This window comes from Pantherophis guttatus, chromosome 18, assembly GCF_059756535.1.
Source record: "Pantherophis guttatus breed Tessera chromosome 18, ASM5975653v1, whole genome shotgun sequence".
NCBI lineage: Eukaryota > Metazoa > Chordata > Lepidosauria > Squamata > Colubridae > Pantherophis > Pantherophis guttatus.
This window is the reverse complement of record NC_142080.1, coordinates 14,323,773-14,349,567: the sequence shown is the minus strand read 5'-3', so window position 1 is coordinate 14,349,567 and position 25,795 is coordinate 14,323,773. Positions and strand designations below refer to the sequence as shown.

At 45.5% G+C, this 25,795-nt stretch overlaps 2 protein-coding genes across 9 annotated transcripts in view; both read left to right on the top strand.

Moving 5' to 3' along the window:
- The first annotated feature begins 210 nt into the window (after positions 1-210).
- On the top strand, positions 211-13,274 carry LOC132709296 (uncharacterized). Of its 7 annotated transcripts, XM_087881305.1 has the most exons (9): positions 1,601-1,790; positions 2,317-2,790; positions 3,037-3,885; positions 5,267-5,352; positions 6,690-6,793; positions 9,548-9,621; positions 9,770-9,979; positions 10,902-10,987; positions 12,975-13,274. In XM_087881305.1, exons 5-9 carry the CDS (start codon positions 6,754-6,756, stop codon positions 13,024-13,026), a joined length of 462 nt encoding a protein of 153 aa, XP_087737431.1. In that variant the 5' UTR covers positions 1,601-1,790; positions 2,317-2,790; positions 3,037-3,885; positions 5,267-5,352; positions 6,690-6,753; the 3' UTR covers positions 13,027-13,274. The 7 variants fall into 7 exon arrangements, with proteins under 7 accessions (XP_087737430.1, XP_087737433.1, XP_087737431.1 ...); XM_087881307.1 differs by lacking the exon at positions 6,690-6,793 and adding an exon at positions 1,088-1,203 and having other exon boundaries at positions 2,317-3,885; positions 9,770-9,865; XM_087881302.1 differs by lacking the exon at positions 6,690-6,793.
- A 2,523-nt stretch (positions 13,275-15,797) lies between these two features.
- The window catches only part of LOC148111632 (maestro heat-like repeat family member 5), a 36,554-nt gene continuing 26,556 nt past the window's right edge, over positions 15,798-25,795 (top strand). Inside the window, exons 1-3 of one of the 2 annotated variants that reach the window (XM_087881300.1) lie at positions 15,798-15,895; positions 16,883-16,949; positions 20,361-20,536. The gene's annotated coding sequence lies outside the window, so the exon portion shown is untranslated. Of the gene's footprint in view, positions 15,896-16,882; positions 16,950-20,360; positions 20,537-25,456; positions 25,663-25,795 lie in introns of those variants that run through there. The other variant, XM_087881299.1, reaches the window with a different exon arrangement.

The following is a 25,795-nucleotide window of genomic DNA, read 5'->3' as shown; positions in this document are numbered from 1 at the left end:
ACTTATTCTTTGGACTTTAATGTATTCAAACTTACCACTCCCATTCCTAGCTCCACCCCTTGTATATATAAGGAGCCACCCTCACCATTCTCGTTGCTTCTACCTCGAATATTCAGTGAATATAGAATGCCTATCATAATTAAAAAGAAATATATTTAAAGCTTTAACTTCTATTATCTTTATTGAGTCTGATCCTGAAAATATTGCAACAGGGTCATTCTGGGAAAAGCACCTTTGGGTTAATTTTGGAGACACGCTGCTCCTGGAAACCTCCCCCCCTTGACCAGTTTTGGGGTCCCTGGCACTTCCGGTGGCGCAGAGGCCCTCCGTGAGGGACGGCCCACTGAACTCTCAGCCACGGAGGGTGCGGTGTGGCTTGCCAACTCCTCAGCAGATGTGGCAGGGGAACGGCCAACGTTTTACCTGCCTGGGCTTCCTTGGAAAGCAAACTTCGGGAGTGGACCAGGGTTTCCGTGCTTCGGAAGGCTTTCATTGCTGCAGAGAAGAAGCAGCAAAGGCCCAGGAGCAACGTAAGCTTCCTGCCATCAGATCAGTTGGCAACCCTGGCTCCTTCACAGGGAGATACCAACCCAGAGGAATATATGGGCGGTCCTCGACTTACGACACAAGTGAGCCCAACATTGCTGTTCTGAAGCAAGACAGTTGTTAAGTGGATTTCCCCCCATTTTACGAACTTTCTTGCCATGGTTGTTAAGTGAACCACTGCAGTTGTTGAGTTAGAAACAGTAGTTGAGGAAAGAAGGAAGGAAGGAAGGAAGGAAGGAAGGAAGGAAGGAAGGAAGGAAGGGAGGGAAAGAGGGAAGGAGGGAAGGAGGGGAGAGGGAGGGGGAAGAGGATATGGGAATGACCTTTTAAAGATATTTTAGGACTTTTCTTGTCACATCTGTTAAGTGAATCACTGCAGCTCTCAAGTTAGAAACATGGTTGTTAAGTGAATCTGGTTTCCCCACTGACTTTCCTTGTCAGAAGGTCGCAAACTGTGATCGCTTGACTTTGGGACACAGCAACGGTCATAAATCTGAACCAGTGGCCAAGCGTCTGATGCTGGGCTTTTTTTTTCTGGCAGCCAGCAAACACTCTGCTGCCCATTGGGAGACTAAGGAGACTATGATAGATCTATCTCGGACTTATAAGTCCTCCTCAGTTAGCCACACCCTCATCCCATGTATCCTCCCTGTAAAGGTACAGTATTTGTTTTTGTTTTTTTTCCTTTCCTTTTCATAGGCTTTATGTGTATTTCTCTTTAGCCAGGTTCTTCCTACATAAACCAAGATTTTTATGGAACCCTAATTCAGTGAAATCACAATCCACTAGTTTCTAGGCTTTTTTTTTTCTGGCAGCCAGCAAACACTCTGCTGCTCATTGGGAGACTAAGGAGACTATGATAGATCTATCTCGGACTTATAAGTCCTCATCAGTTAGACACACCCTGTTTGTATTAAAACGGTTCATTTGGCCATCTGTTTTCTAATCCTTTCTTCCGTTGGTGGGGGGGATTTAATCTATCTGGATTGGCCGTCTCTTCGAAAATGGGGAAAGAATCTGATTTTTCCCCCAATCCATTTTTCCACCTGCACAGAAGCACCAGAGAGTTATGGAAGGCGCTGGCCGCAGACCCCTATGCTAACCTGAAGATCATGAAGCCCCTCCTCAAAAGGCTTCAGGATCAAGACCCCAGCACCAAAGCCATCGGGAGAAGAAACAGCAAGTCTACCATGCCCATTGCAGTAATCCCTCAGCCCGCGGCTCTGCTTTCCTTAAATCTAGAGGTGGGCCAGGCCTGAGGGAAGGGGGAAGGGGCTGAGCAGAAGAGTCAGCCTCGGGGGGTCTCCTCATCAAGAGCAGGCATGCCCTGGTTGGTGGGAGGCAGTGGGCAAACTGGTGGGGGCTGAAATTATTTAATTCGTTTTTAATTCGTTTTAAATTTTTTGTATTTATGTGTTTTATCTTGTGGCTGTTCACCGCTCTGAGTCCTTCAGGAGAAGGGCGGTATAGAAATTAAAAAAAAAAAAATTGGAGCAAAATTTGGCATAAGCCCCCACCCCCCAAAATGCACCACTGAAAGTAGAGGCATCTGTGGGCTTCCTCGCCAGAACAGCTTTGATATTCATCCATCCATCCTTCCATCCTTCCATCTATCCATCCAGTCATTCATCCATCCATCGGTTCATCTATTCATTAATCCATTCATTTATTTATTCATTTATCCATCTATTCCTTTGTTTATTCGTTCCTTTATTCATCCATTCACTCATGTATTTATTGATTCCTTCATTCATTTCTTATTTCTTACAGAAATAATTAAAAAAGAGGAGGGGAAACCAGTTTGTCGTGATTTGGTTGACTTTCGTCAGGAAAATATTTCAACAGGAGAGGAATTAGATGGACCGCCTCAATGCATGGATGTCCGCAGCAAGATGCCTAAGGAGGAAATGAAGGGTCCGGAGAGTTTCCTTCGCTACACTCTTCTCTGGGTGACAAGCGCAGTTGATGACCGGCATGAAAACTGGCCCTGAGATGTTCTTCTGGAGGAAGCAGGGAAAGGAACGAGCAATCAAACACGGTCACTGGAGTTCTCTGAGTCTCGCAGCGATCATGACAAACACAAGAGAAGCCCACAGAGCATAGAAGAAGAGGGTTGAAAAGGAACTTGGAGGTCTTCCAGTCCAACCCCCTGCTCAAGCAGAAGACCCTAGACTATGCTGGACAAATGGCTGCCTGGTCTCTTCTTGAAAAGCTCCAGTGATGGAGCAGCCACAACTTCTGGAGGCAAGTTGTTCCAAGGATGAATTGTTCTCACAGTCAGGAAATTTCTCCTTAGTTCCAGGTTGTTTCTCTCCTTCATCAGTTCCCATCTGTTTCCTCTTGTTCTGCTTTGAGATCTTCTCCAAGAGGATCTACTTGATCCTTCAGATCTTCCAGGGGTGCACCCATCTTTGTAGAAGAGACACCACTCTAGCTGAGTCCATCCTGTTCCTGATGATTGTCTTCTTCTCCTTCTTCTGTCCTCCCCAGCCTTGAAGACTTCCCAGAGAGTGAGGCCACACCTGCTACTACCTTGGAAGCCACTCACTTCCTGCCCCCCATCTCTTACCTCCAAGGGGTGCTGAAGAACATATCCCAGTCCTCTCACACTAAAGATCTGGATAAGAGGATACGGCTGAATCATCCATTCCAGGAGAACCTCGAGAACGTCTGGCGTCATAAAGAAGTCTCCAACCTCCGGGTGATACAGCAGCTGAGGAAGAAGAGTGGAGATACGGAGCATTAGCCAAGCCAAGGAAGGGAACTGCCCCGAGAGCCTCGACTAAAGATGCCACTTTCAGCCCTTATGGGGAGAGAAAAAGAAAATACAGTCCTCGGTTAGTGACCACTGAAAGTCACAACGGCACTGACAAAAGGGACATGCCCATTCTTCAGACTTTCAGACCATTGTGGCATCCTCATGGTCATGTGATCGAAATTTGGGTACTTGCCGGTCCATATTTATGACGGTCGCAGTGTTTCGAGGTTACGTGATCCCTTTTGTGACCGTCTGATAGGCCAAGTCAATGGGGAAACCAGATTCACTAATTCATCAGATTGACCACCGTAAGAACTGCACTGCAGCGATTCACTTAACAACTGTGGCAAGGAAGGTCAAACAATGAGGCAAAACTTGCTTAAGAACTTTCGCTTAGCAACAGAAATTTGGGGCTCAGTTGTGGTCGTATATCGAGGACAACTTTTAGACGGAAATCACTGAAAGATCTGGTTTATCCTAAGTATTCGACCACGGCATTGGCTTAAGGACTGCTGAAGTCACTTAGTGACCACTGGAGGTTCTATGACAGTCATATGTCGAGGACTACAGTATGGCAAAAGGTAATGTAAATGATAGTTGTAAGAATACAAAACTGCCTATAATGCAAAGAGTAAAAGGAAATTGTGGTCATTGAGTCTTCCTTCCTTCCTTCCTCCCTCCCTCCCTTCCTTCTTTTCCCTCCCTCCCTCCCTCCCTTCTTTTCCCTCCCTCCCTCCCTCCCTCCCTTCTTTTCCCTCCCTCCCACCTTCCCCACCAACAACTTCTGGAGGGAAGCCCTTCCACCGATTAACAGACTAGCAGAAGACCTTGGAGACCCCCTGCTCAAGCAGCAGACCCTCTACAACAGGCACCCTCAAACTACGGCCCACGGGCAAAGAATACGGCCCGCGGAGTGGTGTGATTAAGCCCCGCCCCTTGCCCCGCCCCTAACTGCCTTATCTCCCAGCGAGCCAGCTGCAAGGCCAGCTGAGGGCCAGCTGAGGGGTGATCTCGCCGGTGCAGCCTGGAAAAGCAGCTCTGGGCTTGTAAAGAACTCCTTCAAATTAAAAGTCTTTAAAAACAATTTAAAAGGGGGCTTAGGAAGGAGAAAGGCAAAAAAAATGAATCGGCCCCCTCTTTAAAACGTTGGAGGACCCCTGCTCTACAACCTCAGACCAATGGCTGTCCAGAATATTGGGGTGCATCCCAAGGTCTCCTCACCTCTGAGAAGAAAACCTTCCCGATGGTCTTCTCTCTTAGATCGGGACGGGGCAGGTAGGTGTTGGCCTCTCTGAACATCACCTTCAGCTCCAGTTTAGAGAAGCTGAATAAGTTCCCAAAAGAGCAAATATGGAGAGCTCAGACGAGATCTGCTGGTTAGGGAGAAGAAAATCACCAAGCTAGAGAAACCATGATGTGAATTCAATTACTCAATGAATTACTCCATTTAGAGAATTCCTCAACCTCCCTCTCGCCTCCCACTCTCTCTCACCCTCCCTCTCTCTTTTTCACTCTTCCCTTCCCTCCCTTTCTTCCCCTCTAACCTTTCCTCTCCCTCACTTTCGCCTTCTGTGTCTCCCTCCCTCCTTCTTTCTCTTCCTCTCCCCTCCCTGAGACTGATTTCTAGGATCTTACCCAATGACTCCAAACACAGGATGCAGTGAACCAATGCTCTTTATTGATCAACGTTTCTATTACAGGTATTTAGCTGGAAGTGGCCCCTGGACGCCTGGACCATGTCTTAAGTACCTGGGAGGCGGAGCTAAGGGAAGGAGGGGTCAGGGGAGGATCTAGGTGGATGTAGAGTTAACCCTTATCATACCTGGGATGGTGAATGGTGGGCATTTATCCATAACAAATCCCCCTCTAAATGCCCAACAGTTGGACCTGTTACAGAATCCATGGATCAGGCCCAATAACTGGCACGAGTCAATCATTTGAATAAGTCTCTTTTATTTACAGGTTCATCATTACGTCACATACTGCATCTGGAAGTGGAAGTCGGGGAAGAGTGTGTCTACTTTTTATACTTGTGGGCGGAGATTCAGGTAAGGAGTGGTCAGTGGGTGGTACTGACCAAGTGAGTATTGTAGTTAACCCCTGCACTACTGTGTCCCTGTTGACCCCTGGCATGAGTAAGGCATTTATTTCTGACAAATCCCCCTCTAAATGCCTGACCTGTGGCTGTGGATCTGACTGTTTAAATGGTGCCCAAGGGCGGATATTGAGTTTGGATACCAGGTGTGAGTGTTGCCTGCCCTGTAGTGGTTTCGTGAGTATGTCTGCAGTCTGTTCTTCTGTGTCGCAATGTATGGCCTTTACAAATCCGATTTTAGAGAGCTGTCTCACATGCTTGTACTTTATGTCAATATGCCTGGATCTCTGCCCTACCGCGTCGGCCATGGAGATTTCTATAGCGGCCTTGTTGTCTTCGTAGATGTTTATCGGATACGCAGGTTTGCACCACACACTGGCGAGTAGGTCGTCAAACCAGATGAGGTTGTTTGCGGCCTTGGATAGGCATATGTACTCCGCCTCTGTGGTTGAAGTGGCCACTAAGTTTTGCTTACCCGTGTACCAATGCACCGGACTATTGTTCAAGTAGAATACGTATCCTGATGTGCTTTTCCAGCTTTTGGTGTCACCGGCCCAGTCAGCATCAGCATAGCAGGAGAGGACGGGCTCATTGGACGGCTCTGGTTCTAGGACTAGACATGCGTCGGCACTTTGCTTCAGGTACCTCAGTACCCTCTTTACAGCGTCCCAGTGGTACATGGTGGGTTTGCCTATGTGCCTGGACAATAGATTAACTGATAATGCAATATCTGGCCTGGTCCAGTTGGCGATATATAAAAGAGAGCCTATGACTGACCTGTACAGTGTGTTGTCTTCAAACTCGGGTGATTCACCATGTGTATATTTTAGGAAGTCCGGCTGCATGGGTGATTCACACCCCTTGGCATCTGCCATGTTGCATTTGTGTAGTATTTCTTCTATCTTTTCTTTCTGGGACAGTTGAAAGCCCTTAGGTGTTTCGTTGACCTGCACGCCTAGGTATCTGTTTATTTTCCCTAGGTATTTTAATGTGAAGTGTTCACTTAGTTTACTGGCGAAGGCGTTGCGGTTCCCTTCGTGTTTACTGATGTAAAGTATGTCGTCCACGTAGACTAGGATGTATTCTGGTGAATCCCCCTCTCTCCTAGTGAAAAAACAGTTGTCGGCTATGGTTGCTGTAAATCCCATTGACTTCAGGACCTCAACCAGGCACTCATACCAGCGTTTGCCGGATTGTTTCAGTCCATATAGGTTTTTGTGAAGTAGCCAGGTGTCCCCCCCTGTTGGTCTCTTTACTTTGTGGTGCCCTAACGTATATTTCCTTATCTAGGTTGGCATGCAGGTAAGCTGTCTATACATTGAACTGATGTACCTCTAGTCCTAGCAGGGAAGCGATGACCAGGGCACTCTTGACACTTTCAGTCCTTACAGTTGGTGAGTAAGTGTCAGTGTAGTCTTCTGGGAACCTCTGGGCAAATCCCTGGGCAACCAGCCTAGCCTTGTACAGGTTTTGGCCACCCTCCAGGTTCTTGATTTTGAAGATCCACCTGGTACCTATCGTATTTTTGCCCTCTGGAACCTCGGCTGGAATGTAAACTTCTAGCTCTCTCAGACTGTCCATTTCCTTGGCCATGGCTGATTCCCATTTCGACCTCTCCTCTTGTGGTAGTCTCAATACCTCTTCATATGAGTTAGGTGTGATATGGTTCGTGTGTATGTGCATCACATAGTCATTTAACCTTCTTGGTAATTGGTTCCTGGTTGATCTGACTGGCCTATCTGTCGTTTGTTCGGTGTCATGTAAGTACCTGGCTTCCTTTTGTGTTAGTGAGTCTACACTTATCTTGGGGTGATTCCCTTTCCATTCCTCAACCTTGATGCCTTGGAGCTTGGGTTTGTGTTCCTTCCTTTCCTGTCTATCTGCCGTTTCGTGTTTATCTTGCACTTGCTCGTCTGGCCTAGTCTCCTGCCTGGTGGATACCTCGTTGAGGTGTATCCTGGACCAGTTAGCTTGTTCATGGAATACCGCTGTCCTAGAGATCACGAATCTGTCGTTATTGTCCACAAATCTGAACCCCTTGGTACCTGGCTCGTACCCCATAAATCTCAGTCTCCTGGATACTTTGTCCCCCTTCCTGCGCAGCTGTTTGGGTATATGGACATCAGCAGTTACGCCGAATACATGTAGGTGTGCTATCTGTGGTTTTTTGTTGTACATGAGTTCGTATGGCGTTTTGTCTATTACACTGGACCAGGTTCTGTTGAGTGTGTAGTTTGAGTAAACTAAGGCCTCAGACCAAAAATGTTGACCAATTCCCACGTCCTCTAAAGCGCACCTGATCATAGTCTGTAGCGTGGAATTCCGTCGTTCTACGACACCGTTCTGAAAGGCCGAGAACGGGGACGACGTAAAGTGAAGCACGCCTTTGGATCTGAGCCAATGAGAGAAATCCTTTGACAGGAACTCAGATCCTCTGTCTGTCATGATTTGTTTGATTTGTGTGTTGTTTTGAGTCTCTACCCTTTTGTAGAACTCTTTGAATTTTTGGAAGGCCTCATCCTTTTGTTTTAGAGTATAGACGAAGCCATAACGACTATAATCGTCTACGATGGTGAGAAAGTATCTTTTCTTGTATTTGATGGATGGCCTTAGGGGCCCCACCAGATCCATATGGACTAAATTGAATACTTGTTTGGTGGCGCGTGAGGATTTCTTAGGTCTGGGTTTGACCTTTAGCTTAGAACATTAGCACACCGAGCACTCGAGGTAATTTTCACAACTCTTTATTTTGACGCCCTCGGTACAGTTGGCCATTTTTTGGATTACGGGGAAACTGGCGTGCCCTAGTCTCCGGTGTAGTAAGTGAACACAGTCGTCGTGCATGAGTTTGCCTATCGATGGCCTTCCCTGGGTGTGTTTGGTGGAGTGTGTTTCATGTGTCATGTTCTCCTCACTCTCTGTCTCTCTCTCATTCACCTGTTCTTCCTCAGCTTTGTCCTGGTTAGTGTCCTTCGTGTATTCTGAGTTGGTGTATATGCTGGGTGTGTTATTCTCATGGAATGTTATGTATGGTAGCCCTTGCTTGATTGTCACTCTACCTACTCCCTCTTTACCCTTGCTGACGTGAGCCTTCCCTTCTGCAAAGGTTACCTTGATCCCTGATTCTTCACTGAGTTTTAATGCAGCCAATATGTTGTGGGGTATCTCCGGGACCAGTAATACCCCCTCTATTTTCCCTATGCCTGGTAGCGTAACTACCCCCCTGCCTGTTACCTTAACCTCGCTTTGGTTTGCAACCTTGATTGAAAAATTCTCCTCTGTGAATGAGGAGAGCAGTTTTTGGTTATAGGTCGTGTGGTTGGAGGCCCCAGAGTCCAGAAGCCACGAATTGGCCTCCCCATCCTGACATGTTATGTGGGTGCGCTCCCCTATCCCATATAATGATCCTGTTCTGCTGTCACGTGAACTATCCCTGTTCCCCCTCCTGTCTCTGGGATTGGGTGAGTCCCTGCGTCTGTACCTCTCTTCAGAAGTGTGTCTCTCTGTCTGTCTGAACCTATATTCCGGTCTGCTTCTCTCTCTGTGGTTCTTGGGGCAGTCTCTCTTGAGATGTCCCCTTGACCCGCAGCTATAGCACTCTGTTACGCCATGCTGCCTGTCTTGGAAGGCTACTTTCTTTTCATGTTTATGTTCTCTGGAGGGACCAGAGCGGCTCCTTTTCAGATTGTCTTCAGCGATCAGTTTGTTAGACAGCTTCTCAACGGACAGGAGGCCTAGACTAACAGTATCTAAGTGTGCTAAGAAGCTGTCCCATGAGTGATCTAAAGAGTTAATTATTACACTCTTCATGATCTGATCTGATATGACTTCCCCCCTAAGGTGTAGTTCTGCCCTGGTAGCGTTTAGGGACACCAGGTGCTCGCTTATGGGGGTCCCCGGTTTGACTCTGGCAGAGAAGAAATCTTTGGAAATCTGGGTAGTGGTTGCCACACTTTCACTGTAAAATAACCCAAACATTTTTTGTATGATTTCTGACACAGTGAGATTGTGACCAATGCTATGGTAAATTGTGGGAGATATGCTAGAAATTAAAAGGTAAAATGCCCTATGGTGCAATACAGTCCAACTCTAAAGTCCATGGTCTCTCTGGGGGGGTCATTAATAAAATGTGACATGTTTTCTTTTAGGAACACCACCTGAAGCTGCTGTGACCACTCTAGGATATTGCCCCAATCCATCCTCAACTTTGGAAAGTCACTTGGTAAGTTCCCAGCATTATTTGTAAAATTACTTACTGCAGGCTGCTGTCCATGGTTCTTTATGTGCCTATAACAGCAGTACGGCATGGGAACGCTTGCCGGCAGTTTAAAAGTCCCTCTCTGTAATTTTTTTCTTTTTTCTTCCTCTAGGTGAAACAGCGCATGCGCGAAGTCCATTTCAGCTCTGCCGTCATCGTGGAAGGACCTGTTCATTGCAGCTCCGGCGTAGAGGTCTCTATCTCTCAGGTAGGCCTCGGCTTCGGTCTTGGGGGTCCAGGTGTGCTCCGGAAGGTGTCGTCTTGCAGCGGCTTCGTCAAAGTGAAGATCCTGATGGCGTTGGAGTCCCGGCGACGAATGCAGGTAGCTGCCCCAATCCCTGCGTTCTGGGGTGCGTGGCCTGGGCGATCGGAGGCGCGGTGTCCTTGGGGTGCGTAGGGGGGTTGGCGCGCTGGCGTGGGCATCGGTAGTCCTCGGGTGGGTGTTCCGGTGCCCCTCTCCTCTCTTTCCTTTTTGCTTGGGCCCCTCCGGTTCCCCTTTTGCAATTTTGAGGCCTGGGCTGAAGGCGGCGGCAAGGGTCTTCATGGCCTTATCGACTTGCCACTCGGTCGGGGTGCATCTGGAGTCCGAATCGGATTCTGTCCCCTCACCCCGGTCACTTTCTTCGCCGCTTAGGGTCGGGTATTTTTCGCGCGCTGGCCATTTTGAATTCTGGCTACCGATTGGACGGGAGTCGGCCATCTTGTCTGACCACGTGGTCAAAGATGGCTGCCGTTTCAAATTTTGAGCGGGGCTTCGCGGCTCGGTGACTGCTGTGGGGTCTTTTTGGGGCGATCCACTCACCGAGTTCAGCTTTTCGAGCTCCGGATCCTAGTCTTCCTCGCTCCTCGCCACATCGCGGTCCATTATGAAGCTTCGCAGGTCCGCGAGAAGGTTCTTGTCGCTGGCTCGCTCCTTTAGTAATCATAGGACGTCGAGTCGTAGTCTTTCTTCCTCCCGGTCATCATGGTCTGCTATTTTTCCTTTCTTGACCTCCCCCTTTTCTTCTGTTGCGGTGGCCTTGGGGTCGATCGAGGTTTCTGCCTTCCCTGGCGATCCCGCTGGGTTGCCCTCTCGTTGCTTCGGTGTCGTTGCCATCTCGTTGGCAGCGATGTGTCCTCATTGCGTGATCGGGAGTTATTGGGCCATAAAACCATCCTCTGCTACCATATTGTTACAGAATCCATGGATCAGGCCCAATAACTGGCACGAGTCAATCATTTGAATAAGTCTCTTTTATTTACAGGTTCATCATTACATCACATACTGCATCTGGAAGTGGAAGTCGGGGAAGAGTGTGTCTACTTTTTATACTTGTGGGCAGAGATTCAGGTAAGGAGTGGTCAGTGGGTGGTACTGACCAAGTGAGTATTGTAGTTAACCCCTGCACTACTGTGTCCCTATTGACCCCTGGCATGAGTAAGGCATTTATTTCTGACAGGACCTGCTTGCGTATTCTGTACCCGTACCCCTAATTTAGTCGTAAGGTAGGCATGTTGTTTGCTGGGTAGAGGTTTGGTCAGGATGTCTGCGGCTTGCTCGGCGGTCTTACAATGTACAGCCTTAATAAAACCAATGTTTGTTAATTTTCTGACATGTTTGTGCTTAATGTCTATATGTCTGGACCTTTGGCCTACTGCTTCTGCCATGGATATGTCTATGGCTGCTTTGTTGTCCTCATGTATTACTATCGGGTAGGCCGATTCATTCATCTTTTGTACCATTGGAAAACTAGCGTGGCCTAGTTTTCTGTGTAGTAAGTGGGCGCACCCATCATGAATGGGTTTGCCAATATGTGGTTTCCCTTTGTGTGTTGTGTTTGTGGTGGGTTTGCCTCCTGCGGTGTGTTCTCCTTCACCCCCTCTATTTTCTGTGGGCATGCTTGTCCCTTTCTCGTTACTTTCTGAGTTAGTGTTTGAGTGCTCTTGGGGCACTAAGTAGGATAGTCCCCCTTCTATGATGATCTTTCCTATGCTTCTCTTTCCTTTGGTCATATATGCTTTCCCTTCCCTGAAGGTTGTCTCAATGCCCAAGTCTTTACTTAGTTTGAGTGTTGCTAATATATTGTGGGGTATTTCTGGGATGAATAGTACCCCCTCTATCTTCCCTATTCCATCTATGTGTGCGCTCCCTTCTCCTTTCACCAATACCTTGTTCTGGTTGGCTACATTGATGTGGTATTCCTTAGGTGTGAATGCCTCCAGTATGTTCCTATTGTTGGTGGTGTGATTGGTGGCTCCTGAGTGAATGAACCATGTGTTCCTTCCTTTTGCCTGGGTGTTTGGGTGTTGGTGGTCTCTAAGTTCGTATAGTGACCCAGTCTGACTATCCCTGGAGCTATCCCTATATCCTCTCCTGTCCCTGGGGTTGGGTGAGTCCCTGTGCCTGAACCTGCTTTCTGGGGAGCGCCTGTCTGAGTAACCTGGTTTGCGGCCTTGCCTTTCCCTATGGTAGCTGTGGTCCCTGTCCCTCTGGTTTCTGGGCAATCTCTCCTATAGTGATTCCTAGACCCACAGTTAAAACATTCTGGCTTATCTTGGTCCCTGGTCTGGAAGTCTACCCTTTTTGTTGGTCTGCTTTCCCTGAGGCTTGATGAGCGTTCCCTTCTCAGGCTGTCCTCCGCAATCAGCCTGTTGGATAACGTCTCTAAAGAGAGGTGCTCTATGTTGAGACTATCCAGTTGCATGATAAAGTTCTCCCAACTGGGGTTTAGGGAGTTTATGATGATGCTTTTCATGATATTATCAGAAATGGTTTCCCCCCCTTTGTATGAGTTCTGCCCTGGTGGTGTTTAGCTTGAGTATATGTTCCCCCATGGGTGTCCCTGCCTTATGCCTGGCTGAGTAAAATTCCCTGGATATTTTGGTTGTAGTGGCTGCACTCTTACTGTAAAATAAATTAAGTATTTTTTATAGTATCTCTGCCACGGTTAAGTGGTGGCCAAGACTGGGGTAAATGCTGGGTGACAAGCTAGACATTAGCAGATAGTAAGCCCTGTGGTGCAAACAGTCAATCTCAAAAGTCCATGGCTTCTTGGGTGGGTCATCAAATAAGTACAACATATTTTCTTTCAGAAAAGCAATCTGTAGTTGGTGGTACCACTCCAAAAGATTGGCCCCATCTAATTTCAATTTGTAATTGTCAGCAGTGAAAGTTATATTACTTACAGTCTGTTGCTGTCCATGGTTCTTTATGTGAGTGAACTCACAATATGCTGGGGGAATGCTTGTTGCCAGTCTGAACTGACTTATCTCTATGTTCCTTGTACTTATCTCTATGTTCCTTGTACTTATCTCTATGTTCCTTGTACTTCCTGTAGGTGGCGACTGGGCATGCGCGAGGCTCATTTCGCGCCGGAGGTCGTCTGGTGAGGAGCTCCTTATTGCTGCTCTCAGGCCTAGGCCTAGGCCTGCTGGTGGGGGGCTGGGCTCGCTCCTGGCGGGCCCATAGCCCTCCCTGGGCGTCGGATGCCATGGCTGGGCCCCTGCATCTTGGGCGAAGGCTGGAAGAAGGCGAGGAGGTGAGGCGGTCGCAGGTCGAGGATCCCTGGAGACGGTGGCGGCGGCTGTCGTAAGTCGAGGATCTCCTGGATTCAGCGGCACGGTAGCGGCGGTGTCAGGTATGCTTCCTTCAATATCCAGGAAAGAAAAACCCAAACTCAATCATTTTAAAGAGCTTAGTATTTTTACTGAATATGAAATGATCGCAACCCAGGTAAAGCTGGAAGTGAGCAAAATGCGCGAAATAGCATCTACTAAGCTTCTCCCCCCCCATGTCCATTGACCATCATCCAATCCAAAGGTCTCCCAAAGGTCAGGTGGCATCACGTCTGGCAACGTCATTCATCAGGAATGTAGGGCAGTTGGTCAGCCGGCCCCTTTGGAGATTCACTTTCGTTTCTTGGGAAGACACGTCCTACAATGGAAAAAACACCTCCTGCACCTTCCCCCCCTTCGCCCCCTTTACTAGTCCCTCCCCCCGTTTCTTATGGCAGCTGAAGCAGGCAAAGCTGAGGCTGACATTCGGCCCCTCTTGCAGAAGAGAAGTTATTCCTAAATAAGAGAAAGGGAAAAAAGAGAGAAACAGAATATATACAATAATTATGGTTTATCTGGGTATTTGGTATAGAATTGCTGTATTTTCTTGGGAGCTCGGACATCCCGTTTATTCACCCATTCAGCCGGAGACAAAGGGAAATGTTTCCAGGTTATCAGATATTGGACTTTACCATGGTGTTTCCTAGAGTCCAAGATTTCCTTAACTTCAAAATGTTGCTCCCCCTCTATGAGAATGGGAATTGGAGGGGTGCTTTGATCAGCCCTCAGGGGAGACGAGTGTTCAGGTTTTAATAAACTAACATGAAATACAGGATGTATACGTCTCAACGTTTTTGGCACTTCCAATTCAACTGTTACTGGATTAATCAGTCTAATCACACAAAATGGTCCTACATACTTAGGGCCAGTTTTTTCGACTTCTGGGTAGTCTGTAAATATTTAGTAGATAAATAAACTTTATCACCCACTTTATAAATGTGAGCTGGGGACCTTTTCTTATCGGCTTGCGCCTTATGGGCCCGGTGTGCCTCATCTAATGCCTTCCGAGTCACTGCCCATGTGCTCTTTAATTGTTCAATCCAATCCATCAAAGAGGGATTCTGGGGATCATCTTGTGGTAGCTCGGGAATGGGTACGAAATCCTGGCCCGAAGCGACCTTAAAAGGAGTGAATCCGGTGCTACTGTGTACGGAATTATTATATGCCACCTCTGCAAATGGCAACAAGTCTACCCAATTGTCTTGCTGGTAATTTACGTAACACCTCAGGTATTGTTCTAGAACCCCATTGGTTCTTTCATAGACCCCATTTGTCTGAGGGTGGTGACTGGAACTCAGTCCCTGGGCGGAGCCTATCAACTTCAAAAACTCTGTCCAGAAACTGGAAGTAAATTGCACACCCCTTGGAGATCCATGTAGCCGGTAAATCTGCCGAATAAACAGTTTTGCAAGGGTTTTTGCTGAAGGGATCTTTGAGCAACGGATGAAATGTACTTGTTTGGAAAACAAATCAGTTACTACCCAAATGACAGTGCAGCCTTCACTCTCTGGTAAGTCCACAATAAAACCCATAGATATTTCCTTCCATGGGGCATTCGGTCTGGCCACACCTTGCAGTAATCCAGGGGGTTTTCCTGGAGGTCTTTTAGCCGAGGCACATACTGGACAGCTAGCCACATATGCCTCTATGTCCTTTTTAAGTGCAGGCCACCAAAATTGTCTCTTAACAAGATGTAGAGTCTTGACAAACGCAAAGTGTCCCACGGCCTTGGCATCATGAGCATATTTCAATACGGTTGTTCTTAATGTGGTCGGAACATACAATTTCGATCCAACCCAAGCTAGTCCGTCACAAAGTGTGCATTCATTCGAGTGGTTCTTAAACCACTCGTCAGTTTTTAGCGCTTCTCGCAATTTTTCGAGTAAATCCCCCAAGAGTTCTGGTTCGGGTTTTCCCTGCGCTCTGGTAGTGACAGGTGTTGCCAATTGTGTCGAGGGGATCATAGGTTGAACCACCTCCTTCTTGATGCTGTTATACTGCGGCAATCTGGAAAGTGCGTCCGCCATGAAGTTCTTTCCACCAGGAAGATAACGTAGGGTGAAATTGAAACGATTGAAATGTTGGGCCCAACGAGCCTGTTTTGGTGATAGTTTGCGTGGTGTTTTTAATGCCTCTAAATTCTTGTGATCAGTCCACACTTCGAAAGGGTGTTTCGCCCCTTCTAAAAATTGTCTCCATGTTAACAGCGCCCATCTAACTGCAAACGCCTCTTTCTCCCATATGGCCCATCTCCTTTCCGTTTCTGATAGTTTACGGGATGTGTAAGCACAGGGTTGTAATATCCCGTTCTCATTCTTTTGCAAGAGTATTGCTCCTACAGCTACGTCACTGGCGTCAGCTTGTACTACAAAAGGTTGTTCCATGTCGGGGTGTTTGAGCATTGGTTCAGCCGCAAACAGCTGTTTCAATTTTTCAAAAGCGGCTTGACAGTCCATAGTCCATTCTAGTGGTTTCGAGGGTTTGGGCTCTACTTCCCCTTTCCTTTTTAGCAAGTCTGTAATTGGTAGTGCGGTTTCTTATGGCAGCTGAAGCAGGCAAAACTGAGGCTGACAGGCGGTGGATCTTGGGCGACGTTGGAGGACCTCCGGATGGGCCAGGAAGCCTGGTGGAGGCCGCGTGGTTGGTGAGTCATTGTTTCTTCTCCTCATTCCGCGGCCTAGGGAAGTTGGTGCGGCGGGTGGCGAGTGCGAATCCTGCAGGTATTCAGTCCTGCAAGTGGCCGGGTCTTGGGTGTAGTTTTTGGGGTGCGTTGTCCCACGTGGTGTCTGCTGGCGTGCTGCAAGAGTTCCGGTGGCTACCCTGCTGCTCTTTTGGGGGTGCTGAGCGTCGGTTTGTTTCTTCCTGGCTCCTGGGGACTTGAGTGCTGAGCCGAGTGCTGCAGCCAGGTTTTCGATCGTTTTGTCTGCTTCGGGCTCGATGGGTGAGCCCCCGCAGGCTTGTGATCTTGCTTGGGTGCTGTTTTGGGGGTCTTCCCCAGCGAAGTTGGGGTTCTCGCTGTTTCCCGCCATTCTATTTGAATCTCAGCTTCCCATTGGCTGTTGGCCATTCCAAGATGGCCACCGAGAGCATGGCGCGGAAATGAAATCCTCTACGTCCGGAGCTTCAGCTTCGGGATACCTTCCTCTTGCCGGGCTGAGGATTTCTTCTCTCTGTTGCTGGGTGCTCATCGCTGCTCCATTGCTTTCGAGTAGGCTTTGGAGTTTCGCGATGAGCTCCTCTTTGCTGGCAGTCGCTTCCATCATCCCCAGGATGGTGGATCGGAATTCTTCATTGCTTGGTGGCTCTGCCCTTTCGCAGTAGTAGGTTTCTTCTCTTGGCCCTTCGTCCCTGAGTTGTGGACTCGGGTTGTAGTCTCCATCACCTTCAGTTGTGGTGGTCCTTGCTGTGGCACCTTCGAGAGCCTGCAGTTCTTTCATCTGTTTGATGTAGGCTCTGGTGGCCATTCTTTTCTCTGCCTCTGTCTGGGTTCTTGATTCTGCCATCTCTGTGAGTTGCGGGTAAACCGTCCTCTGCTACCAACCTGTGACTGATTTCTAGGATCTTACCCAATGAATCCAAACACAGGATGCAGTGAACCAATTCTCTTTATTGATCAATGTTTCTATTACAGGTATTTAGCTGGAAGTGGCCCCTGGACTCCTGGACCATGACTTAAGTACCTGGGAGGCGGAGCTAAGGTAAGGAGGGGTCAGGGGAGGATCTAGGTGGATGTAGAGTTAACCCTTATCATACCTGGGATGGTGAATGGTGGGCATTTATACATAACAGAACCAGCCTATGCCAGTCTTCAAAGCCCTGAAACCTCATTGAACATCAGTTAACTCTCCATTCGTATTTGTCTTTATCTCCCCTCCCATTTGTGTTTCCTTATTTATTTATTTTATTAAATTTCTATACCGCCCTTCTCCTGAAGGACTCAGAGCGGTGAACAGCCAGAAGATAAAACACAGAGATACAAAAATTTAAAATAGATTAAAAACGAATTAAATAATTTGGCTGAATTTAAAATACCCCATAATTTAAACAGATTAAAATTTGTATTTAAAATTTATATTTAAAAGGGGAGAAGATTTAGGCCAGGCCAGCTTGATGAAAGAAAAACGTTTTAAGCATTTTTGCAGGACTAACATCTCTGAAAAAGGGGGCAGAATGTCAGAACTGCAATCTTCAACTTGGCACTTCACTGGCGTCCTGCCACCAATTGTTAGGGGAGAGGATGGAGGCAATTGTCACGGACAGGGTAGAGTTGGCCTACAGGGAGGGCGTGTAACAGGCTTCAAAGAAACCACAGGTGTGAGAACCAGCCTGTTCCAGTCTTCAAGTCCACAAAGCCTGAGAAAAGAATGCAAACTCCACCAAGAGGCACCAAACATCTGAGCGGTTCCCCAAACACCTCCTCGGCACACCATTGGTTGAAGACGGACCGGTCGGGGTGGGTGGATGGGATGGTGAGAAGGGGAGAAATTTGCAAATTTTTGACCAGGAGCTTTAGTTCTAGCCGGCTTTTGCTGCAACCACTAATTCCTCTTTTAAAAACCTATCACTTCAACCAAGTGACACTTCAACCAAGTGTCCAGGAGGATCCCGGATCTGCACACCTTCCGTCATGCGCTTAAAACATTTTTATTTCATCAAGCTGGCCTGGCCTAAATCTTCTCCTCTTTTAAATTTAAATTTTAAATACAAATTTTAATCTGTTTAATTATGGGGTATTTTAAAATTCAGCCAAATTATTTAATTCGTTTTAATCTATTTTAAATTTTGTATCTCTGTGTTTTATCTTCTGGCTGTTCACCGCCCTGAGTCCTTCGGGAGAAGGGCGGTATAGAAATTTAATAAAATAAATAAATAAATAAATAAAACGGAGTGGAGGGTCTTTCTTTCCTAACGACCTACTTTTGGCAAGCCTAACAACATCATCCTGGGCAAAGGAAGGAGGCCAGGAACTTCCTGACATGATTGGGATACCTACTAGAAACACTCACGTCAAAGGACTCTTCCACCACATTTTTGTTGCGATTTGGCGAGATCTGGCCATGAATGGTGTGGATGGGTTTTAATTGTTTTCTTTTATTGAAAAGTTTTACAAACAAGAATTTTTTTTCCAAATATTTCCCCTCCCCCGCTCCTTTCCCTCCCCCCTCTACCCCCCCCCCGGACTTCCCAGAACAAAATACAGGTAAAACAATTAACAGTCATATGCTAAGCTAAGCTAACTAACTACAGATTCCTATCCCCCCCTCGACACTTTAACTCACCTTTTACTTAACTAAATATACATACTCTTAACTTTTCCATTCATTCATAAGCTATTTGATACTTTTTAGTCCGATATTTGTTTTGAATATAATCAATCCATCTTCTCCATTCCAATATATATTTTTCTTGTGAGTGATCTTTCAAATATGCTGAAATTTTCGCCATTTCTGCCAAATTTGCCACTTTTAATGTCCACTCTTCAATAGTAGGCAATTCTTCCTTCTTCCAGTATTGCGCCACCAAAAGTCTAGCTGCAGTTATTAAATTTAAAATCCATTTAGTCTCTATAACCGTACAATTATACCCAAGAAAAACAATTGTGGGGTAAACTTTATCTTCTTTTTAAGAATATTTTGGATAATCCACCATATTTTAATCCAAAATGCTTTAACTTTTTTACAAGTCCACCATATATGATAATCACAATCACATCTCCAACACTTAGATTGCAAATTCGGATACATACAAGCCAACTTTTTAGGATCTAAATGCCATCTGTAAAACATTATATAAAAATTTTCTCTTAAATTTTGTGCTTGCATAAATTTTACATTTGTTTCTATTTCTTGCATAAGTATCTTGGTTACCCAAACCATGTCTATTCTGGACCAGGACTTATGGGGGTTAGAATAATATGTGAATTTCTTTACCTCGGAATTATAAAATCTGCAACCATCTATTAAATTCACTTCTTGTACTAAATCCATAAAAGTTCTAGGCAGTACATTTTTCTTTTTTTTATTACTCTGATCACTGCTATAATCCTTTTTACATCTACAATTGCGTTGAAATCGCCGATCAAACATATATTCCCTATTTTTTCTTCTATTATCTTTTGATGTACTTTTTTTTGTAAAATTCTAATTGTCCACTGTTCGGCGCATAGATAACCACCAATAACATACTTTTATATTTAAATTTTACTTCTATCATCAATATTCTTCCTACTGAATCTGCATATCTCAATTTACACTCTATTCCTTCTTTAATGTACACCACTATTCCTCTTTTCTTTTCTTCCGCTAGTGTTACAAATGATTCCCCTAATTTTTTACGTAATAAGTATTTTTCATCTTGTTTTCTTATGTGTACCTCTTGAAGGCACACAATATCCATTTTTTGTTTTATCACTTTTCTAAAAATTTGATGTCGTTTAGCCAGAGAATTGAGAGCATTTACATTTAATGATAAGATTTTAAAATTTTGTTCCATTCCTTTGTGGTTCTACTATGCGATATTTCCTATTACTTCCTGTCCTTTCTCTTAGCTCTTCTTTTCACTCCTTCTTCCTCTTGAGGTTCCCCTTCTTCCTCTTTATCTCCTTCCTCTAGTAGTTTTTCTCGCTCTTCTTGTTTTTGTGTCCTTTAAGTCCTCCGTTCCGGTTCCTCCCTGTTACTATTTGCTCCTTCTATGCCCATCCTTTGGTCATGCAGGTTCTGTGCTCTGTGCTGTGAATCCACTTTTATTTTTTTCCCTTGCCACGACACCACCATTCCTTCCGGTATTATCCATCTAAATGGTATATGCCGTTTATTTAATAATGTGGCTAGGAACCAATATTCTTTTCTTAGTTCTCTTATTCTCTTAGGTACTTGCTTTACCGTAATTATTTCTTTGCCTTTATAAAACATGGGTTCATTTTTTGTCATTTTATAAACAATGTCTCTTATTTGGAGGTGGGGGTGGGTGTGGGGATACAGGACAGCTCAATTAATAGGACTAAAAACCCAATGTCAGACCAAGCTATAATAATAATGCAAATCCAGAGCATGTAAATAAAAATATCAATCTCTGCTATAATTTTCTGTTGATGTAATTTTTTGTTGCAGTGAATGAAACAATACTGATTTGGTGCGCAGGACATCTGCCAGGACCCCTCTGAAGGCTTCTCAGGGGGAGATGAAGCCTGGCCTGAAAGAGCCCCCTCCCTTGCCAAGGAGGCCCGAGAGGGAAAGGGCTCCAGGGAGAAAACGCTCTCAAGACACCATCCTTCCCTCATATCCAGGTATAGATGCTACAGGGCTGGGCTACCTATGGAACCAGCCTTGTCCTATCACATCAGCCCACCCCACACAATCCATCCATCCATCCATCAATCAATCCATCAGGACAGAGCCAGAAGGGAAAGGTGTGACGAATTTGCCAAGGCTCTGGGGGAAAAGTTTACCCTGAAGTCCTTGGGGCGGGTTGACAGGTATCTGGGTGTACATATCTTGGCCACTAAAAAGGGATTTGCATTATCCCCCCCCCAAAAAAAAATTGAGGAGTTGTTGGCCAAATGCAAAATGGCGGAGTCTAACTCAACGCATAGCCCCATGCAAAGTGACTACTATGGCCATAATGACAAGGACAGCCCTGAGTTCACAAATAATAAATTTTATAGATCTGTGATTGGCTCCTTGCTATACATTAGCAATTGGAGCAGGCCTGACATCGCTTTAGCTGTAAATCTATTGTCCAGGCATGTGGAAAACCCAAAGGAATTCCACTGGAATGCTGTCAAGAGGGTACTTAGGTACCTCAGGGGCACGGCCGATGCCCTCTTTATGCTGGAACCAGAGAAGGGGAAGCCGGCCCAGCTCTCCGCTTACTCGGACGCAGACTAGGCTGGTGACACCAAGAGTAGACGGAGCACCTCTGGTTTCCTCATACTGCTAAATGGCTGTCCTATCCATTGGCATGTTAGGCAGCAAAAATTTGATTCTTGCTCCACGGCCGAGGCAGAATATGCCAGCCTATCGGGCACAACAAACGACTTGATTTGGTTCAATGCTCTGGTAACGAGCATCTGGGCACCTCCTACTCTGCCCATCCAAATTCAAGAAGATAACACGGCCGCAATTGGAATCTCGGGGGCGTACACGGTGGGCTCTAGGTCACGCCACATAGACATCCGCTACAAGAATGTCAGGTAGCTTGCCAGAATGGGGTTTGTACACATCAAACATTGTAATACAACCAACCAGTTAGCTGATCTGTTCACAAAACCTGTGCCCATTGACCGACACAACCTTCTGTGTAAGCGTTTGTGTTTGCTCCTGTAAACGATGCATCTGCATGTCTATGACGCCTGCTCACCCCCTCACTCATACTCACTGGCACCTGTCATTGGCTGGCAAGAAGGGGAATTGTTAGGTGTTTTGTGCCAGCCATGGCAGTTTCTTAAAAGGCCACCAGATGGGAGCAAAGAGGCACCTTTGATCCCACTGGTGGGCCAAAGGGCTCCGGCCCCTGCAGCCCCATTGGGGAGAGTTAATGGCCCTCCGGCCCCCTCACACTTTGGTAAGGGAGAGGCCAGGGGCCCCTCTAAGAATCCCTGCACAGGGGCTGCTCTTTGGCTCTTGTTCTAACTTCCTACAGGACTGAACCAGGGGCTCAATCCAGGCATGGATGCCTCCATGCCAGGGAACTCATTTTACTCTACTTTACTTCTAAATAAAGATTCAATGTGATTGCATCCTTGTGTGCTGCCTTTTCTTGGAAGTGGCCTCAACGAACCATCGATCTTTGTGAGATCCCTCACATCCCCACCATCTTTGCTGGTCAGAAAGTCAGAAAAGGGGTCATGGGACCCCAGGACATTGCAACTGTCATAAGTACATGCCAGTTGCCAAGCCTCTTGAGCTGAATTGTGGCTGTACGTCTAGGTAGCCCAGCCCCAGAGACGAGGCAGGCCCCCAACCTCCTGACCTTCCCCAAGAGCATGAAGACTCAACTCTGCCAGCTGTCTGGGGGCCCAGGGGGGCCCTGCAAGCCATGGGGGGGGTTGGGGAAGAAGGAGCTTCCTCTCCTTTCAACTCTGCAATTGTCCCTTTTGCCTTTTTTAAAAAAACAAACCTGTTTGGCTTTTTTTTAAAAAAAACTTTGCTTTCAACTGCAGCTTTTGTATCGTTGGAGAGTTTTACCAAAACTACTACAACACTTCAGCGATGATGGGCAGTGCAGAAACTGGACCCCCCCAAAAAATCATATATACAAGTAGTCCTCGATTTACGACCACAACTGAGCCCAACATTTTTGTTGCCAGTTGTTAAGTGAATCACTGCAATTCCTAAATTAGTAACATGGTTGTTAAGTGAATCCGGTTTCCCCCTTGGCTTTGCTTGTCAGAAGGCTGCAAAAGGGGATCACGTGACTCCTGGGACACGGCGACTGTCATAAATGTGAGTCACTTGCCAAAGGTCCAAATTCTGATCATATGACCGTGGAGATGCCAGAATGGTCATAAGTGTGAAAAATACTTTGTTCAGTGCTGTTGTAATTTGAACCAGCACTAAAAGAACGGTTGTAAGCCAAGGACTCCATAAGAATAGAATAGAATAGAATAGAATAGAATAGAATAGAATAGAATAGAATAGAATAGAATAGAATAGAATAGAATAGAATAGAATAGAATAGAATAGAATTAGAGAGTTGGAAGGAACCTTGGAGGTCTCCTAATCCAACCCCCTGCCCATGCAGGAAACCCTACACCAGTATATCATATCTCCTATATCTCATATCTCATAATAAGAAAAATTAAAAAACCAAGCTCGGTAGCAGACTTAGCCAATCAAAGAACAAAGCTGATCAGCCTTAATCTTGGTTAGGTTCTTTTGAGATCTAGCACGTTGAGGGACACCATCACACTGAGTCATTCCATAGTGACCCCTAGCTTTGCTCCCCATAATGTCGCTAATGTTTTTTGTGGTTTTTTTGAGAAACTTTATTGAGATTTTTTACAAAAAAGAAAAAAAACATAAGTGTACTGACATTTACAGTTAGTATCAGATGTGCAGTGTTTTAACTATATACATAAATAATACTTGGTGATATTTCAAATCACTTTTTACCGTTATTTAACACACCTTTAGGTCTTTCTTTCATTTTATCATGCATCCACTTGTACCACCTTTCCCACACAATATAATAAACTGACTTCTCATCATCGTTTAATTCATGAGTTAATTTAGTCATCTCTGCGCACTCCAATATTTTCCTAATTGTGAGCTCTTCTGGTGGTTGGGTTTTCTCTTTCCAGTACTGTGCGTATGCCAATCTGGCGGCTGTAATTATGTGGATCATTAAATGTATCTTTTCCTTTCCATATGGCTTCTTTACTATTCCCAGGAGAAATATCTCTGGTGTTAATTCAATATTTTCGCCAATTATTTCATATAACCATCTCCTGATCTTGTTCCAATATCCTTTCGCTTCCGGGCATGTCCACCACATGTGAAAGAAGGTGCCTTGACCGTGGCCACATTTCCAACAATTAGGATGTATATTAGGGTATATCTTTGCTAGTCTGGCCGGGACTAAATACCATCTATGTAGCATTTTATAATGGTTTTCCTTGTATGTCGCCGCTGTAGTCAATTTAAGATTCCTATTCCATGCCTCCTCCCATTCCCCAAAATTTATATCACGCCCTATATTTTTCTCCCATGCATTTATTTGATTCTTTGTGATATCTTCGGACTTGTCATCACCTAATAAATAGTTGTATAGTTTGGCCAGAATCTTTTTATTTGTTCCCATCAGGACTTTATCCAATCCATTTGATCCAAGTTCTAAACCGTATTGTTCTTTGTCTTTCTGATATCTAGATTTTATTTGTGAATAGGTCCACCAATCTAAAGTTATTCCTTGCTCTCGTAAAGTATCATTTGATTTAAGATTCCCTCCTTCGTCTAAGATATCTTTGTATCTGCCCATTTTCTCCATCCCCCATCTATTGGGGTGGATCAGGGCCTCCATCGTTGAGAGCCAACTTGGAATTTTTTTGTAATATCTTTGCCTAATCGGGGTCCATGTTTGTATCAATGAGTCTCTAATTTTATGTCTATGGAAATATGTCTTCCTTTTCTTCTCTACATCCCAAATGTGGGCATGCCACCCTTTTTGCAAATCGTGGCCTTCTAGGGTAAGAATCCTCTCATTTTCCAGGGTGATCCAATCTCTTATCCAGACTAGCTTAGCTGCCCTGTAATATATTTCCCAATCGGGGAGTCCAAATCCACCTATATCTCTTTTGCCCCTTAAAATTTTAATAGAAAACCTCGGTTTTTTCCCCTCCCATATAAATTCTCTGATGATTTTGTCTAATTCTAAAAAAAACTTTTTCTCTAAATTTACCGGTATGTTTTGGAATAAAAATAGTATTCTGGGGAGAATATTCATCTTAATTGTGGCTATCTTGCCCAAAAGTGATCATCTTATTTTCTTCCATCTGTCAAGGTCTTGTTTCATCTTCCTAATTAGGGGAGTATAATTGTCGTCTTTTAAGGTCGAACATCTTGATGTAATCCAAATTCCTAGGTATTTAATTTTTTTGGCAACCTGTAGTCCTAATACTTGTTTTTCTGGCTCTCAGTTGTATTCTTAATCAATACTTTGGTTTTGGTTTTGTTCAATGTGAAGCCTGCCACCTCTCCATATTTACTTAATTCCTCTAGCACTTTTGGTCCTGATTCTATGGGGTCTTCAAGGATTAAGGCTACATCGTCTGCAAATGCTTGCGTCTTGTAAATTTCCTTCCTGATCTTCAGTCCTTTTATTTCCTCATTAATTCTAATTTTCCGTAAAAGAACTTCTAAGGCCAAAATAAACAATAATGGGGATAGGGGGCAACCTTGCCTTACTCCCTTACTAATTTGGAATGTTTTAGTCCTATGCTCAGTGGCAGACTTAGCCAATCAAAGAACAAAGTTGATCAGCCTTAATCTTGGTTAGGTTCTTTTGAGATCTAGCATGTTGAGGGACACCATCACAGTGGGTCATTCCATAGTGACCCCTAGCTTTGCTCCCCATAATGTCGCTAATGTTATCAAGGGGGTTATCCAGGGGACCCTCCATATCCCATCCCTATTATCTTGGGGAGTAAGAGGCCCCTTGGGTCATGACACCAGCTGTCCCCCATGAGAACATAATGCGCTGATGTCACAGCCCCTGGGGCAGAGATATAAAGGCAGAAGGGATGAGAGGGGAGCTGTGGAGAGTTGAGGAGAGTAGAGGATAGTTGAGTTCAGTTGAGTTGTGTTGAGCAGAGTAGAGCAGAGCAGAGCGGAGGGGAGTGTTCTACTTTGTCAAATACCTCGCTGAAGCCTTTCAACTTTTATTTCTAGTCTGTCTTTCACAGTTACGTTGTTGGTAGGTTGGGCTATAGTTTCTTTTTGCATGCAAAGAACGAGTTAAGCAACTCTGCTTTCTCTCTGCTGCCTGTAATTTCCTTGCCGTCTTCTCTCTTTAGGGGACTTTTAGTTTGGTTGCTGTGCCAAACCAG